At 41.6% G+C, this 18811-nt stretch overlaps 2 protein-coding genes and 1 non-coding gene across 3 annotated transcripts; 2 read left to right on the top strand and 1 right to left on the bottom strand.

Annotated features, from left to right (window-relative positions):
• Positions 1-3867: 3867 nt before the first annotated feature.
• Positions 3868-4461, top strand: LOC4326689 (mitochondrial import receptor subunit TOM7-1). The gene has a single exon (XM_015771572.3). It carries the CDS (start codon positions 3950-3952, stop codon positions 4190-4192), a length of 243 nt encoding a protein of 80 aa, XP_015627058.1. The 5' UTR covers positions 3868-3949; the 3' UTR covers positions 4193-4461.
• An 867-nt stretch (positions 4462-5328) lies between these two features.
• LOC4326687 (beta-adaptin-like protein A) lies at positions 5329-13824 on the bottom strand. The gene is made up of 11 exons (XM_015758508.3): positions 13704-13824; positions 13082-13598; positions 9731-9855; positions 9062-9260; positions 8537-8765; positions 8249-8415; positions 7939-8148; positions 7319-7429; positions 7062-7238; positions 6390-6848; positions 5329-5998 (listed from the first exon to the last, which is right to left on the bottom strand). Exons 1-11 carry the CDS (start codon positions 13757-13759, stop codon positions 5708-5710), a joined length of 2541 nt encoding a protein of 846 aa, XP_015613994.1. The 5' UTR covers positions 13760-13824; the 3' UTR covers positions 5329-5707.
• A 166-nt stretch (positions 13825-13990) lies between these two features.
• On the top strand, positions 13991-18761 carry LOC107279176 (uncharacterized). Its single transcript, XR_010741974.1, has 4 exons — positions 13991-14158; positions 14241-14337; positions 17554-17628; positions 18281-18761. It is a non-coding gene; the product is annotated as an uncharacterized protein (transcript).
• Positions 18762-18811: the final 50 nt, after the last annotated feature.

Genomic DNA, 18811 nt, shown 5'->3' with positions numbered 1-18811 from the left:
CTGATCTACACAATCTAGCATTGACCTCATGGTCCAATTGAATAACATGGCAAAAAATATAGTAGTATATGCGTGTGTATCTGTGAGATGTGTCTACATCGAACATGTACGTCTACAAGTTTTTAATTTCTGTTGATTTCGTGGAGGGTTGACTTAACTCATCACTGATATTTTTTGTCTTGCTTTTCATATAGTGAAATAATGATCACTTCTTTTGCCGAAGTTAATCGTCGGCATATATATTTAGAGAAAGTTTAGGGATGAATATCCTGAAAACTGTATTTTTCTAGAGGAAGATGGACACGGATGATTCTATGAGCTGTGGTTCGTCTATCTAATTAATTTTCTAGTCGATTGATTTTCACGTGGAAATACTGTTTTTTTATGGGTTGGTTATTTTCGAGTTAGGATGTTTTTTTTTAGTGGAAAAGGAGCGATGGTCTGGCAGGAGGATGGCACCGCTCTTACGGTACGTAGTAGAGATAATGGATTCGAGTATGTGCTGATCAAATGAAATTAATCTGTAGGTGATCCCTCCTTTTTTCGCCATTTTTATGATAATGAGGAAACACAGAGATAAATGATAACGTAATTAGTTCCTAGATTAATTATAGAAATACCCCACTATATCAATTAAGGTTTATATTATGGCTGCTTTTTTCCAAGACTGTTGATTGATGAGTTGTCTGAAGATCAAACAATATAAAGAAGTATAGCACCTTCATTATTCAAAATTATATACTCCCTCCTTTCTAAAGTATAAAGTATAAGGTGATTTAGATTTTTACGTGGTGATCTCCTATGTTATAGCTTGACCATTAATTTTTTGCATGATATAACATCGGCAGCTACGAAATTAACATCATATAAAAATCTTATCAAATATGAATATAATAGTACTACATGTAACTAATAAACTCTCACGTATTGTAAATTTAATTATTAGTAGTACAATTTAAAATTTTTGATTTTTATAAAAGACGGGTGCATTATATTTTACGGATGGAGTAACATACTTGACGCTGGCATAGTGATCTATAGATACGGGAATTGATGCCAGCGAAACTTATTACATCACATATAGATCAACATTTTTTACAAGAAAAATGATGTTATGATTTTCAGCTGATCAACTCTTTACAGTACTGTGTTTGGTATATTTTCTGGTAAAAGTGAAAAAAAAAACTATATCATTCAACATATATATTATACTTTTTATATACTGGAAGTATTACAAATTAAAGATATAGTTATTCCTTATTTGCCTCAACTCAGCGTCCCACGTTTTTTTACTGTTATATCAGTCGCATGCATATTTGGTCACGGCTAGCTGTGATTTGGGATGCGAAGTATGTATGCTGACCATGAAACTATTTTAATCCCTTGAAAAAAATATCTAGCTCCTTTATTTAAAAACAATAAATAAAAACAATCCGAAGTTATAGAAAAATCTTACAAAATTTGACAACACTCACATGACATATATATATTAGTTAACAAAATTTTTGGTATAAATAAACTCAACTCACTTATCGAGATATAATAAAATAATAAACTTATATAAATAGTAGGGTACTGTTAACATTTGAATTCATTTATTTTTCAATATGTAGGTCAAGTTTAAACTTAATTTTAGGGGATTGATAGTTGTCACTATACTCTGTATTACCAAGTTATTTTTTAAAAATATTTCACAACTAATTACGTTAAATTAAAAAGAAAAAGTTACACGATGAGTATTTCCCTCGAGGGATTATGCTAACCCAGCGCGTGTTATTTGGTCTAGCTAATTTGGGAGTCATAAACGATACTGGAGATCGAGCTGGTACTTAGCTTAGAGAATTACTACCTTTCTTGAACATTTTTATATTTTAAAGGACCGTCGTTTGATTCCATTCAAATCAAAATCCAACTAAAACATTATAAGATAGGAAAATATCTCCCTATTAGTAAAAAAAAATCTCCAGAATATAGCAACGAAATAAGCAGAGACCCGCTTATAAAAAAACGGCCGGCGCACGTTGCCCCACGGCTACTGGCTGGTCTCGGTTGTTAGAGAGATCACGACTCTCTCATGTTTTCCTCCCATGCCACGAGTCACGGCCGGCCGGCCAGCGCCGCGGGCGTCGCGTCACACCACGAGCGCGCGCACAGTACACGGAATACAAGACGCCCGTACGTACAGCCGCGCAGCTACAGTCCCCCGTCACGTTGGGCTCGCTCGCTCGCGCGCGGCCTGTGCACTAACGGCGTACGTCGACTCTGGTGTACGTACGTGGTGGAGAGGCCGGCCACCGGGCACGTCTCGCCGTAAGCTAGCGTATACCGGTATACGTCGATCGATCGGCGCGCTGCGCGGCGCAGCGCGCGTGGAGTCAAACTTCCCCGCGCCTGCACGTGCGCCATTAGCTATCTAAGCCGGTCAAGCGCGCTCGCCCAAATCGGCAAACAACCCGGCGGAACCCGATCGACGTCGACGCGCGCTTGTCACCGAGCCGTGTACCGCTCCGCCGGCCACACGTGGCGTGGCCCGTCGGCCATCGCACCGTACGTGGAGGCGAAGCATCGATCGCCGTCTACAGAGACTCCTCCGGCCGGGGCCGCGCGCGAGCGATGGGTCCCGGGTCCCGGGCATGCATCGATCGGGGCCGTAATTCATTCGCCGGCGTGCGTGCGTGCGTGCGTGCGCGCGCGACCGTGTGAACGGCCCGGCGCCGCGATAGTACGATGGCTGGTAGGCGGCATCAGTGGGCGCGGGACCGGGTGGGTTATTCCAGGCCCTCTCCCGATCGAGTTCCGTGATTCCGTCTGGTTTCCTCCGCTGATCTCCAGGGATTTCCGAGCGTGCGTGCGTGCGCGCGGATCGGACGAGATCGACCCGGGGCCGGGCCGGGGAGCGGCTGCGCGTGTCGGCAGGCAGGTCAATTGAGTTGAGGTGATATGCTGTTGGCGTGGTGGGTCGTGGACGCGCGGGGGGATCTCGGATCGATCTTGTGCGTGTTCGTGCAGCGCGCGGCGCGGGGTGGCCGGTGGACGCGAACGCGACGTATATAGGTGGTGTAGCGCGCGCGGGTGGGGTTGGGTTACGTGGTGGAGCTGAGCCCGGCGGCGCGCGGTTTGTTCCGCCGCGTGCGCGTTTCAGCTCCTTTTTCGGCTTCTTTTTTGGCGATTTGATTTTGATGCCTGCTCCCCGATGTGTCCATCGGGTGTCGGTTCTACCAGAGACAGCGGGGCCGGGCCGTGACTCGGACAGGTTTGGAGTTTTTCGCGGGACCGGTAACGTACGTAGGTGCTGCTTCCTTCAAAAGGTGGGGGTGAGCCGGCCGGCGAATATGCACGCGCGTGTACCCGCTCGAATACTCGGTCAGCTAATGAGATGATTTGGGCGTCCGTGGCTCGGTGGCGGCTACGTTCAGATTCAGCTTCATATGCATACCGTACGACTGTCAATTGTCATGATACCGACGGTTACCTTTTTCGTCGGGTTGAAATATAAATGCTAATAAGATGCGGCAATGGTGTTAGCGTAGCAAGGCGAGGTATCTGTGTGAAAATGAGGAGGAATTCATGACAGAGATGCTGATTGCTGAGCGGTACATATGGGCTGGCATTGCCGACCAACCGGTGACTAGACTACCATACTGGTACAGTGCTACTCATTTCTGAGCGACTGTTGTTTTGTCCCATGCAGGCTGCAGGCTGACCTGATCAATTGGGCTGTCAAAAATGTCCAGCCCAAACTCTATGGTAACGCAGCCCAATATAACTACGCTCTTTTGGGCCCATCAGGTCTCTCCTCAAGTTAGAGTCGAAGAGGCCCACGAACAAGCCAATATTACCCCCCAAATCACCGAACCGGAAGGGATCATCAAACCCCAGAACGACACTTCCGCACAGCCCTAGGGTTTCTGTTCAGCGACCCCCCGAATCGAATCAAGAGGGAGGTGCCATGGCGTCGCGGCCGTCGCTGAAGCCGAAGCCCAAGGTCAAGGGCGCGAGGAAGGGATCCCCGGCGGCCGACGAGGAGCAGTCCACGGCTGCGGCGGCGGTGCGGTTCGTCAAGGAGTGGACCACGTGGACCATGAAGAAGACCAAGGTGGCGGCGCACTACGGCTTCATCCCGCTCATCATCGTCGTCGGCATGAGATCCGAGCCGAGGCCCTCCCTCGCCCAGCTCCTCAGCCCGGTCTGATCTGACGATCGCCTTCAAGCCCTAGATGCGATCGATCTGCCCCCCTTTACTACCGCTTTAGTAGTGACTTTAGTAATAGTTCTTTCTTAGATCGTGCCTTCTGAGCAGTTGATGCTGCTGTGCGGATTTAGAGGTTTTTGCTATATGAATCTAATAATGTTATATGGGTGGATGCTTCTTTGGATTAAACTCTTGCTATTATTGTGCGGGTCATGGATCTGCTATTAATACTTCGGTATGGTATGGAGAAATTTTCTGTGTTATTTGTATATTCCTACTCCTTCCGGTTCCATTTTAATTGACGTTTTGGACAATGACACGGTCTAAAAGATATTTTTAATCTTACTTTTCTATTATAATATATGTTGTTCTAGTTCCTTTAAACTAAATATTTTTTAAAGTTATTAATGGTCAAGTTATAAAAGTTTGGCCTCAAACCGGAGGGAGTACATGTTTATGCTTCTGTGTGACCTATTTAGCTTTCCGATCCGTTCTGATTGAAGTATTGAACTACTCAGAAAGTAAGCATTTGCTTTCCTTTGCAGCGTTTTGTGTGATGATCTGGTTTTCAGTATTTGCCTGAAAAGTGACATCACACAACGTTGCAAAGGAAAGCAAATGCTTACTACTAATCACTTATAATTAGTGACATAAAACTGGGACAATTATTGTGTGTTTTTGTGGATGTGGATAACTTGATTTGCAAAACAGCAAGCTCGTGGTGGCGAGGAAAGATTCAGAACTCCCATTGCCTAATGAATTGTGGACTATGCTAGCAGCGAAGTGGATGCGACCAGGGTTTTCGATTTGACGAAAGCCGATCGAATACCGTGAAAATTTGAGGTTTTGACATGGGATGCAAGTAGATTTTGGATGAAATTTCAAATGGTTCTTTAGAATTCAAATTTGAAACAATAATTCAACCAGAATTTGATCAAAACAACCATCCTCAATTTGATCTTACTGCGTTTTTCTATTGATTTTTATTTATAGGAAAAAAAACCTGCCAAACACGGGCAGATCCAATTTACAATAAACTTGTCCGTGAGCATTGCAAGCTAAGTTTCACAAGTGCAAGTAAGAAATCAGTCGATTTACTTCACAATGTAAAGGGGCTTAATATGTGTCACTTCATATTGGTAGAATGAACAGCTTTATTGCTCTGTGCAAGTAAGAAATACGGAGTACTAACATACAGAAGCAGCGCTGTATCTATATTGTCTCTACATCGACAAAACAGGTGACATTCACCTTCAGAAACACAAGAAGCCACAACAACTCACTTCTCCAGATGAAATATACGACAATGCTAATTTTTCTCCACCGAGCCACCATAAATACATCCTTAAAAAACTCCAGCCTGTGCTCTCCCTGCTGTATATGCTGTTGAGGATGTTCAAACTCATGCTTCAACATTCCCATTAAAGATGTACCAAAAATCTTTAGGACGTTCAAGGATGTGGTAGGACAAGCAGAGAAACTGACAGGCTCATCACCAATATAAAATGCTCAGGATCAAGAAAGCCCAAATTTGGACAAAGCTGACTGAAACAACGTTGAAAATGCCTCTGCAGCGGTCCCATCATCAGCCTTCACTTTGATCTGTGCCTTCGCTGATGCTGTGTTGACGATACATTCTACAAGGAAGAAAGCGGTAGCACCATCCTTTTGAGCATAGAAAAAGAACTTGTAGTTTGGGGGCTGGCCACCTGAAGCAATACACTGAATGTAGTTGTTTTGCATATGTCGAATGAGTGATTGAGGATTCATCAATGATGCTGCTCCTTGTGGACTTAATGAACATTCCTGACAACATAAAAAAGCGCACAACGAAAGAAAATTTAAATTGTATAAGGGTCATAAGGCGAAGCAATTAGAACATGTAACTATTAACTTAAGGCTTCCCGATTGACAATGAATTTATTTCATTAGAATTAAGGATTGCTATCATAAGAAAACAATAGCACTTTAACAAGGCCAATCATTACTCAGAACATATAACTGCTGATTTCAAACACCTCATCAGAGTGACTTTCATGGGAAGACACTTAGTATTTAGATTTAGACAATAGCAGCACCCCATAATTTCATGCTAAAATAGTTCAAATTTGAGTGAGCAACTACAAAAAGGCTACATGAGCATGTTGCTGTACAAATAATCACAAAATGCATGGGAAAGAACTCAGAAGCAACATACCTGAGACAAGGATAAGGCCAGCTGGCCCCATTTCTTCTGGAAAGTACCAGGATCCAGCACAGGTTTTGAGTTGAGGGTCAATGCTGGAGCTGGTGGAGGTGCAGAGGATTGTGGAACACCAAGCCCAAGAAGGTCATCAAGACTGAAGTTGGACTGTGACGAATATGTAGGTGCACCAGGATTTATTAGTGAAGTTTCAGACGGTATTTGTGAACTAAGCAATGAAGGACCACTCAAGTCTGAAGGAGCATTGTAGGTAGAGGCAGAAGAACCATTGCTGGTAGCTGTTGCATTGTCCTCTTTATCCGAAGTACTTAGCAAAAGATCATTATCACTTTCTTGATATCTTTGGGCTGAGATGGTGTTTTCCGTCGTTTCTGCCCCGACAGCCAAATTCGTAAGATCCTCCGAGTACTCAAATGGTCCACGATGCTCCTTGTCAGTAAACATGTAAGATGGCTGCCAAATGCAAAGATAATGTCATATTGATACTTCACATGTATTTGTTCAATAGTAGCATGAGTAATTATATTAGAGTAGCTAACACCAAGAGAAGTACATAATGGACTTATACAGAACTAATAAAGTAATAATACTGATAAAAGTATCCAGTAAATGCATTATCAATATTTAATTTTGTTAGCAATGGTTGAATATAAAAAAAATATATACCTTCTGATATACCACTGATAGGCTGTTGAATTCATCAAATATCCGATCTTTGATTTCACTGCTCTGCGTATCTGCAAATACAGAGACAGCTTGCTTGGGAGGGTTTACAACACGTTCAGCAACAGCAGGATCATACTGCAAAAGCCTATAGTAGAAAAGTGCTCGGTCATGAACATCCTGCAATCAATTCTTGGCAGTTAAGCTAGAGCTCATAGAAATGTTACAGTAATCAAATTATTATCAGAAAAGATCTTGACCTGGTGAGTGTCAGATAGACCAGCGGTTAATGTAGCTCCTAGTGCCATTTGTGTCTCTGGTGGCCTCTTAAAGAAACATTTCATCACCGCAGTCAGGAGATGCAAGCGAACCTGCAAAGTACAATATTACAGGAATAATGAAATAGAATTCAAAAACAAGTAGCTACAGGCATATGATGGTCTAAAGAAAGGGATAGAATTTTACAATAATGTCCAATGACTCACTAGGTATAAGATAGCAATTCAAAAGAAAAAAAACAATAGAATCACCCTTAGTTTTTGGTGCCATAATATGTGAATTTCAGTCTGGAACTTCTATTTTGACACCCTTCATTCCACTGACCAGTGGACACTGTGCCATTCAGCTAATCTGTAACAGGCCAGGCTCTACTCTCCACACATGGGAGTCAGCAAATGTCAAACCCTGCAATAGTTAGTATTTATGCCAGTTCTGACTGATTCACTACTTTAGCCATTATCTCAGATACTCCATGAAAAAAAATGAGAATATAAAGAAGCACCCACTTTTCTTATGACAAGGTAATTTCTTATGACAAGGTAATTTCAGTTGGATAACATGAAAGAAAACACAATGGTGAAGAGAAGAACATTACTACTACCTCAGGAGAGTGCTCTTCCTCCCAATTTTCAACGAGACTCTCAAGAATGTATGGAGCATCATGCATGTCTTGTGAATATTCTCCTAACATCCATATAAGAGCTGCTTTGCCTTTTGGCTCCTGAATATTTTTGCTACTGATGTTTCCAACAACTGCTATACAATCATGGCTCCATTGAGGATATTTCCTCAAAAGATCTTTCACCAAGACCTACATTTAAGTTTTTACTCAGGAACAAAGACACCCAGAGTTGAATGTACTTCATCCTTAGTGAATGATGAACAGTTAAAATACTATCAAAAAAACTTACAAGAGTTTCAGCCGTCACATATTCCTTGTCCATTTCAAGGAATTGCAGAAGCCTGTCAACAATAGCATTCACATCATACTGCTGCAGCGCTATTTTCCCAACTGCTCGAATAGACTCACGTGCGATTGGTACATCAACATTTCCAGCATATTCACACAACTCAGTTACTGGAACGAAAGAAGGCCACAAAATTTTATAAACATAATGAAAATCATGGAGTTAAAAATATATCACATATGTTGTGAGATATGCCGATGTATAATCAATGGAAACAGATATCTGCTGTACCAATTTCATAGGTGTTGCTCTCGTTTGCTATAGCAGTCAGCATCTCAAGTTTAAGCTTCTTGACATATGAAGGATCACTGAACTGGCAGTAGAAACTTTTGTAGTCGGAGGAAAATAGCATTGGAGCACGCATCACCAAAAGATGCAAATGGCATAGCACAGAATATGATTGTTCAGGACTCCCAGCTCCTACAAGAGTAAGCAGTGGTGCTTTTATACGCTCATAAACCTACAATGGAGTATGCAAACAATGATTACAAAGATCATCAGTCATGTCTCTTCTTTCATACTATAAAGTGCACAAAACCAATGTCACAAATGAAATCCATACAACAAAAAGGTATAAAAATCCAAACAGTCCAGGTGATCTCAGATCAGAGTGAAGAAATTATCAGACCATATAAACTTCCAAAGCATTTATGTGGGGCTTTAGTTATGCAAAATGGAATTTCAGTATATCTGTATGCATAACAGTGACAAACTTCCACTAGCGTAAGTATCAAAACTATGCTGCAAGAGTAAGACCTGCTGGTGAACATCAGTCATTGACATTGTCAAGTGGAGAAAAACTTTGATTGTTGCCAAAACAACAGCTCCATTTGCATGCTGAAGTCTGTCCTCAAGAAGGTTCATGATGTCAAAAATTTCGTTGTTATCAGATGGTAGGAAGTTTGACACTAATTCTAGAACGAGGCACTGTGCCCACTCACTGAACTCTTTGATCCTGCAATGACAAATAAAACAATAAGTATGCACGGAATAGAGTTATTGAGTATTCCCTCCGTCCCTAAAAGAGTGTAGTTTTAGCTAGTCAAAGACATATTAAGCACAAGGTTAAAACTTAAAAGACTACTATGCCCATTAATTCAAAGAGAAAACGAGGGGGAGAAAACAATGAGGGAGGAGGAGGGAATAATATTGGTTCAGTGGCTAAAAATGACAAGAAAAGGATATAGTAGTATTAAAGAAGTCCAGTGGACCACTCTAAAACTACACTCTTTTAGGGAAAAATCTTAGGCTAAAACTACACTCTTCTAGGGAAAAATATTAGGCTAAAACTACACTCTTCTAGAGACTGAGAGAGTAGTTAACAGAAAAAAAAAAGTAGGTGGTAATCTACCTGTTAAGAAGGTAAAATACTACTTAGAGACTGAGAGAGTAGTTAACAGAAAAAAAAAGTAGGTGGTAATCTACCTGTTAAGAAGGTAAAATACTACTGGCTTGCTATATAGTGTCTCAATCTCCCTTGCAGCTTCCTCTGACTTAGCTGCTTCTAGGGTCCAGATCTCCTGTAATGCATGCATGCAATTCGCAACTACCTGCAAATTCACAAGTGTAATCACTAACCAGCCACCTAAAAGGATAATGTAACTCTCTCAAGTCAACAGATACTAGCAATTCAGTTAAGCTTTTCACAAAGTAACAAACAAGCATAGTACAAAAAGTCATGGGCAAACCGTGTCACTCTACCTGGTATAACCACAGTCTATACAGTGAACAGGCGGGTTGGATAATATTATATTACAATGTATTTTGGATTGGATCTGAGATTACACATATGAGTGAATGTGCAAGATCACTTACAAATCAGAGGTAAAACCCACTTGGTTAGAAGCCTCAGGCAGGAAGAGGCCAGATGTCCCTGGTTTGATCCCGCTCAGCTCCAAACTTTAACAAAAATATATTTTTACTTGGATTTTTGGACTGCCAGTCTAGTCCGGTTTTTGCTTACTATGTTAATGAGTACTCCCTCCGTCCCCAAAAAAAAAAACAACTTCTGGCTATGTATCTAGACATAGGCTATGTCTAGATACATAGCCAGAAGTTGGCTTTTTTTGGGATGGAGGGAGTAGTCGGTAAACTCAGTGAAGTCAAATCAAGTACTCTGTGGATAGCTTCTATTGTAAACATCAAGAAAAGTGGAACTGGTCAATTTCTCGGTTTTCTCATTAACATTCTTTTAAAGTTGGTCAAAAATGCCCTGTGAAAATAAGTGATCGACACTAGATAAACATAAAAACATCTGGCCGTTCTATCCAGCAGGTCTTAGCAACAAATCCTTCAGATTTCAAGTCCACTGTGTGCGTCTTTACTAGTTATATAGGAAGCAAGGAATTGGTGGTGGAGTTGATGTTGATCTAATGTGAATTAGGCATGAGGTAAATTATTTTTATTTAGACATGAGGTAAATTATTTTTATTTGTGTAATGATTGAATTCATGTTTTTCTTTCTTTTTCTTTTTTGAGAATTGAGATAATGCATGGACAAATATGCTAGTATACCAAGAGGTCCGACCACCTAGGAGCTGTGGAAGTTGCCAACCATGGCTTATTGTCCTGGGCTCCTGGCTACTCTCCTATTAGTATTATATATAACATGAGTTTACCACTCACTTGACCACCAATGACCGATTTAAATAGTGAACCAGCTGTTGGCCAGCAAACTAGCAAGCCAAACACCTGGGCAGTTCAACACCTACTGTGGTTTCAATTACTTTGGGTAGAACACCAATATTACTCGTGGAACAAAAAGAATTACAATATGTTCTAGTGATAAATCATAAATGGCAAAATTGAGATGTCTTTAAACATTAAATATAACTAAAAAACTGCAATATAATTCTTGGTAAATACTATCTCTGAAGTACCCTATCTAGTTTGGCTAGTGAACACTATGTAAACCTATTATGTTGTATTATACTGTTGAAGGCATTGTGAGAAAACAAGAACCCAAGGGTACAAGCAAAATGCTGTTGAATCTAGAATAATTGCACAAACTGCAGTGTTTAGTGTGTGTGAATATGTATATTCAGGTCAGGATTTCCTTCTTGACCATGTGTACTTTGTTTTTTCCTCCTTAATGAAATAACATGCAGCTCTCCTGTGTTGTTCCAAAAACAAATTGCAGTGTTTAGTATTTCTCCTATATGTTCATGTGAGAAAATCCATAGCCAATCGTGCATTTGGAGTGGAAAGGCGGAGTATTTGTTAGATATAAAACAGCATACGGCTGAGACGACTGACACTACTCTCACAAGGTACAATCATTTGAGACTTAAAGTGTGTGACCAATTTCTTAAGTTGTACACATCTGAATAATATTAAGAGTTGTGTAACTTTATTCAAAAGGTGTATAGAAGAATAGCATCTTATACAGGCAGTCAGGAACAATACTGAATGTAGGGCTGCAATCTTGTAAAATGTGGCCATGTATGGGTTTTTCACATCCTATATAATGTTTCTTTCAGTTTGGGATATGGATTCGTATAATATCAAATACAAATTACATGCAGATAGATTTAATATGAATATGGTCATGAATACATGTGGATATTATGCATGAACATTCCAGAAATGTTAAGCACATAATAGAAATATACATCAATAGTATTGTAGGAATTTATGTTGGCAAATACTGAAACAATTGTTCCAAAATTTATAAATCATACGCATGTAAAATGTAGCAGACAAACAGAATATCAAAAGTACACTTCAAAGGTGTGGCGGCATGGTGAGGCAGGGACTCTCAAGGTGGCAACAGCATGCAACAATGAAAAATGGACAAGAGCGGTAGAAAATGGGGATAGCGAGTTAGAAACAGAACCAATAAAGGCAGCCAAGGTATCTATCCTCTCAGTACCATTTTTACCTGTGTTCAGACTCTTATTCTTGCAAGGTTATATTTGAGTACCATGGTATCTATTTTCCCAGAACCACATTCATATGTTGAGCCCTGCTTGCTTCAGCTAATTCGCTGGCTTATAAACCAAAAATTCTAAGCCTTAAGTAACAGACAGCTTTACCACAGGGACTTTTAAAAGCCAAAAATCATGATAGAACTAATAACCAGAAGAAAATTATGACTCTACCCTTCAACTTGTGGCTGAAATCTTAAAAGCCTAAGCCAAAACAAGAATGTTTTGAGCAAAAATATATGAATTCACCTAATAGCCTCCAAATCCTTCCCAGAAATCAAACCCACATAGATGCATGATCAGATTGGTTCAGAGTTGATTTCTTCCATTATGTAACCTTAAAAGAATAGGGTGTATCTAGGTTCAGTAGTTTTGTCTTGACTAGCATTGTGGTTTCACTTCAAGGCTTCAAGCTACTTCAGCAATGTTAAGTCACTATACTTTCCATCACAAAATATGTCGGTCCAAGTAATTACCAACAACCTATATGATCAATCAGATCAAAATCAAACTATTATCAATGAAGATTAATATCACTAGCATGCAGCTTCATTAGGCATTTCCCTCCACCTGTTCTATTAGACAAACTGCAAAGTAGAAAACGATTGGCCGGCTGCATGCTGAACCAAATTTCAAGTTACAGCTCACATTGGCATGCAAGAAGTATTAAATCCTTACTGATTGTCTACCAGTTCCAACTTTAAATCAGCACTACAGATGTCATAGACTTTTCGGTGGTAATTAAACGGTATTGTGAGCACTATAATCTACAGATAATGAATCATTGCAACAGGTAGCAGCATCATAGTTGCATGATAATCACAACATTGTTTGTGGAATGGCAACTCACCTGTGCATCAGGATCAGAGAGCATAAGCGCTTTGAGCGCCGCAGGCAAGTCAGCATCAAGGCAGGCGGTGGCAGATATGTGATACAGCTTCGCAGCACCAACAGCAGCGATCATCCGGACGTAAGCACTGGGGTCCTTGAGCCCAGTGGCGAGCGGCGAGACAAGGTACTCGACGAGGTTGGGAACGCGGAGGGAGCAGAGGCTGCGGAGTGCCAGGCCGCGTATGGTGGGGTCCTGGTCGTGGCAGTCGCGCTGGAGGAAGTTGATGGTGAGGAGCGCGAGGTCCGGGTGGTTGCGCGCGTGGACGCCGACGTAGAGGTAGCACATCTTCTTCAGCACGACGTCGGAGGTGGCGGAGCAGAGCACCATCTCCCCGAACGCCGCCGACACGTCGATGCCGGCCGTCATGCAGGAGATCACCCGCTTGAAGACGTCCCTCCGCTGGTCGTCGGCGTCGGGCGCGCGGCTCCCCGCCAGCTGCCGCAGCTGCTGCTTCAGATCCGCCACCTCGCTCTTCCTGCACACCTCAACTCACAAGTCCCCCCAAAATTGGTCAGTTTAGGGTTCAGGTTGGGGATGAAAGAGATGCCGTCAGGAGTGAAGGAGCAGGAGGGTGGCGCACCCGGATGGCTGGGACGGGGAGGCGGACTTCGCCGCCGTGGGCGCCGTCGGAGCCATGGCGGATGCGGCCGCGGCGATGGACGCTTGGATCTGGGTGCGCCGTGCGCGTGAAGAAGACGACTACGATGCAGTGGTGGAGCTTCTGTTTTTCTGTTTGGTGGGAACCTGGATCTGGTTCACGGGAGGCTGACAAGTGGGCCCATTATCCAGAATACGCCTTCCTGTGTCGTTAGCGGAAATCAACGTTGGTGTCGCTGTAATGAAGAAGAGACGGGGAAACGGCTCTTCAGCTTTTCTTCTCCGCGCGGAACGCGAAAAAACCCACTTAGCCGCCGCCGCCGCCGCCTATGGCGATGGACGGGAAGGGCGGCGCGCCGCCAGTCCGCCGGAGGTGGATGCGGCGCAGCTTCTCGCAATGGATACGACGAAGAGACCTCTCCGGCTAACCGCGCCTTCGTACGTTTTCTTTGTCGCTTTCTTCGTGCTCGGTAACTAACCCCTTCCTCAGGAACCAGTCTGATACAGTGAATGGTTCTAGTTTACTGCCGTATCTTCTCGCTGATTGGGGAGCGACCGATGGAACTGTGTTGGTGAACTCATTACTGTTATTATTGGACTGTTCTGCGATTGCAATGGTCGGTTGCTCTACATGATCTCTAATTCATGTCTTACAGTGAAAATTGAAAATTTGATATTGCATATCGTCATTACTGGTTCTATCTATTGCACGGCTTCTCGAGTGACATTTTTAGATGGTGCTATTTCCTCCGTCATCTTTTTACTGTTGAGTGATGCCAATTGCCAAATGGATGTCTCTTCATGGAGTATCAGTGCATCAAATCTTCCAATTCATGGTTTGGTCATGTATTATGTAGCGATGCATAAGCAAACAATCATCGGCAAAATTTGCCTTTAACTGGGCCCTGGGTGGAATACATGAACGTTGTGAGACATACCATCATTGGTTTTGAATTGCCTTAAATGTGAGCATCATAGTAATGTCTAGTGCAGTCTCATAGCAGTGCAAAACCGCCCATACACCTGGTTGAACAACAGTCTCATTTTTCCAAGACTAGCAAAATACCTACGCAAAACCAACAATTTTCCCTGATTTCTTGCTATGTTTGGCTTACAGGAACAAAATCTTGTTTATATTACCACAAGAAAATAAAATAAGGTGATTCTTCTATGCTTACAAAGCAGATGGTCATAGCCAGTAATTTACGACTGTGTCAAAATAAAGTACTAATCTAGAGTTCTAGACTATATGCAACAAGGGTACTGAATGGTGCTAATACAAATTAATTTGCTAGTGAGTTCATGGTTTTGGAAGATAGCAAAGTTTTAATGTGATACTTATCTGTATTCACTCCTATTCTCTTCTCTAATCCGCGTTGTATCGTTCCATCTTAGCATGTGTCTATAGGACACGCATGACCTACTTTACAACCAAATTTGTTATTTCCAAGTTTGTCTTAGTGCCTAAATTCTACTATCTAGAGGACCGTTCTAATTTTTTTAAAGAAATGTCAATTCAGATGTTGGTTTTTTTGTATTGTTATCACCTCTGTACATTTGGGGTGTTGGTTAATTTCCAGCTAGTTTGTATGGAAAATAAAATTTAGAATGATGTGTTAGTATCTCACTTAAAATGCTATTGACTTCACTAGGGAAGATGCTATTGGCAGTACAGGAATGAGTGAAGAATTTGTATATGTGTTTATCAAGACCACTCAATAAGTGAATCTACAGCAGAATAAGTACTCATTAGTCATTTTCAATAAGCTAAGGAATTCTTAGAAGCTGCTGCAGTAGCAGCATATTATTTTTCTCAAAGCATTTCAATTCTCAAAAGTTTATAGGTCCTAAGTAGCTAGTACTCCCTCTGGTCTCAAAAACAAGTTATTTAAGAATGCGTGCAGTCACACAAGTTAATTTTGACCATAAAAATCATTCAAAGTATAGATTTTGGGTATATAAAAATGATATTCAAGTTTGTTATAACAAGAGCTTTCATAATATTACACTTGTGTAACCTTTTTTTTAATATGTGCTAAAGAACTAGGTAGTCGAAGTTGTATATATTTGACCATGGAAAGTCCAAAACAACTTGGTTTTGAGATCAGAGGGAGTAAAGTACTCCTGGCAATATAGATTCTGAATCTTTTATAAGCTTGCAGTGTTAAGAATTCATGTATGTTTTCTTGACCTTCTCCTTGTTTTCCTGACTTCTATATGATGATAAGTCCAGTTAGCGGAATTTGAACATAATGAATAATACTTGTGATGAATGGATTGTAATGTAAATTCGTTCTCTCCAGGGTGGAGGCTGGATCAGGAAAGTTAATTACTAATTAGGCTCCAGCTTTTAAGCCTAATATTACATGCAAAGGCAACTTTTATAGTTTACAGTATCTGAGTCTGCAAATGTCTTTAAAACATTGGTCCGTCAAGCATTGTGGTTAGCTGAGCAGATACTGCAATTACCAATGGAAGACATACTTGTATTGACTGGTTAGCTTGTTGAGAATTTTAATATGGCTTCTAAGTTTGGTTTGAAGAAACAATTAGGTAGCGGATATGGATCAGGAATAGTATAATGGCCTGGCAGCTGACCCCTTTTTCTTAAAAAGATCATCCTGCTTAAACTTCAAGGTTAAAATTCTGCTGCCATCTTCTGGTAATAGAAAGAATGCAGACAATAGTTATATATCAAGAACATTGCATTTTCCATATGTGTTGATGAAGACAAAATTTCTTACCAGCATGAACTGCTAGAGTGAGATCATGCCTGAGAATGCTGTTTTGTTTCTTTTATTCTCACAACGTACAGTTGTGCCGAATGGATTAATTTGCATGACAAGCACACTCTCTAATAAATGACAAATATTCTAATTTGCAGAACGATGGCATGTCCATTTAGTTGAAAAAGAACAGTTGGGAGGCCCTTCTGTAAACTGTAGTTGAAATAAATAGCATATGTACTGTAAAATTTATTATCAGTCTTCTGTTTGACCAATCACTGTTTATTTTCACTGGAGCTTGCTTCATTCGTGAATCGTGATAATGGAAAGTTCCCACTTTCCGCATAGATGCCCTGCAATAGCAAGAAATTTGATGTAGCTGACTGCCTCACTTTCTCGGTCGTCTTTCCTGCTTCCTTCCTGTTTTGCACAGTTCTTATCTTCTTCAAGTGTGTTGGGGCAGATCACAGTGAAACTGTGAAGGCTTATCTTACCCTACCTAAATCACCATACATAGTAGACTGAAAGAGAGTGCTTCCTGGTATAGTAAATCACAGTAGCTCCATAGGTCTTCTCTTTTCTATATGCCCATCTGGGGATGGAAGTGTGTTGGGTGATGCCAACTCATTGACATGTCCCACTCCCAACTTCTTGTGCTTACTATTACCATTGTACACAAGTGAACCACCAATTTTGTGGGGGACTGAACTAGTATCTGATAAGTGGAATGGGTCAGGATCTGATCTGCCCAGTTACATCGCACACACTACTGCAGTGTTAGTGCTTGATTGTGGACACGTGAAAGTTTTTCCAATGGGTGTCTGTCTTTTCTTCCTTTTCGTCCGAATCTTTCTGATATTGTATTGGCATAATCATGTCTGGTATTCTGTGTTACTCGTAAATTGTGCTTTATGTCTGGTTAGCCCACTTGCTTGCTACCAGTTTGCGTGATCTCCCTGTGTCATACTGCTGTAAGTTTTGGTTACGTCCATGCTGAATGGAACAAAGCCTTCTATTGTTCATCATGCTACAATTTTCAATTTTTTTCTTACTTATTTGGCAACATTTGGAGCAAGACTCATGGAACTCTTTTGTGGTGTTTCTCAGGACAAACTAGCAGACAGGACAGGGGACCAATATGGATCATTGTCATTAACCATGCCTCCCCTGTTTATTCAAGAGGTATTGATCATTCTTCTCCCAAGTATCCTAACTAGTAGCTTTTAGAATGTCTGGTAGTAACATTAGTACATGACTACATGTGATGGCTATTGCTGTGAGAAACCTTTTTAGCTACTGCCATGATTGATCATTTGTTAGTGCCATTAATTATATTCGCATCCATCCATAACCGAAACATCATGACGATTTCAGCTATATTGACACTTGATCACCAATCGACATAGATTGTCTCATATACGACTAGTATTGCAATTAGTACATGTTTGGATGTCGCTATTTATGGCTATTGTAGTATAGGAAGATGACAGGATGTTTCTGAGCCAACGACGCGATCTCTACAGCTGGGACCTGGATCCTACAAGTCGCGTGTATATGGCCGTGCACTCAGCGGCGGAGACGTTGATTTCAGAACCAGGGTTTTGTTAGCGTTCATTAATTGCGCCCGGTAAGCATGCAGGGCCTTGCGAGATCACATGCGTCTATCAATCTGGCAAATCTCGTAGGCTCTCAAATGCATCCATCTATTCCTTTCCATCCATTGATTATACTCAATTATACTCAAACCAGTGGCAAGTGATACTCCAGTTGGATTTGGAAGCGAACGGTGAACTGTGCGTCTGTGTGCCTGACTGACTGGCTGGCGTCTTTGCAGCGGCCGGACCGCGGGAGCCGCGCATCATGAGAAGTTCAGCAACCCACGTTGCCGGGCACCCATGGGACTTCAGGCAGGCGTACCGCCTTGCAGCGACTGTCAGTCATCCGCTGCTGTTGCTTGCTACAGTGCTACTGCTCGACGCAGATCCACGCCTACATATGCCGCAGCAGAAGAGAAGAAAAGGGTCGTAAACTGCGTCAGCATCCAAAGGCCCCCAATCGAGGACATTATTCACGGTAAAGCAAGTCACTGCTCAGGTCAGGACTCAGGAGTGGTCTCGGAAGGGGGAGAGCGTCTCGTACAGTCTATAACGTGGTTTTAGGTTGTGTTTGGTTCTCGCATTCTCGGCTATACTCTACAACTCTTTATCAACAAATATTGTTATACTTATCTAAGTTGAGATGATCAAATTCTTAGCTACATCTTAAAGATCAAATTCCAAGTTTAAGGAAATCTTTGCCAACACTTTTTGAGCCAATGATGTGTGAGACCCAATTTATTGAAAGAGAATTTTGTCACAACTACAGT

This window comes from Oryza sativa, chromosome 1, assembly GCF_034140825.1.
Source record: "Oryza sativa Japonica Group chromosome 1, ASM3414082v1".
NCBI lineage: Eukaryota > Viridiplantae > Streptophyta > Magnoliopsida > Poales > Poaceae > Oryza > Oryza sativa.
The sequence above is the reverse complement of the archived record's forward strand: the minus strand, read 5'-3'. Positions and strand labels throughout refer to the sequence as shown.

Bases quoted from the DNA above. Each gene is read 5' to 3' on its own strand.
- LOC4326689 (XM_015771572.3), top strand. From the start codon at position 3,950: ATGGCGTCGCGGCCGTCGCTGAAGCCGAAGCCCAAGGTCAAGGGCGCG.
- LOC4326687 (XM_015758508.3), bottom strand. From the start codon at position 13,759: ATGGCTCCGACGGCGCCCACGGCGGCGAAGTCCGCCTCCCCGTCCCAG. The intron at 13,599-13,703 runs GTGCGCCACCCT...TGAGGTGTGCAG, and splicing joins TCCCCGTCCCAGCCATCCGG to GAAGAGCGAGGTGGCGGATC. The intron at 8,149-8,248 runs GTAAGTTTTTTT...ACTTAAATGTAG, and splicing joins ATGTGACGGCTGAAACTCTT to GTCTTGGTGAAAGATCTTTT.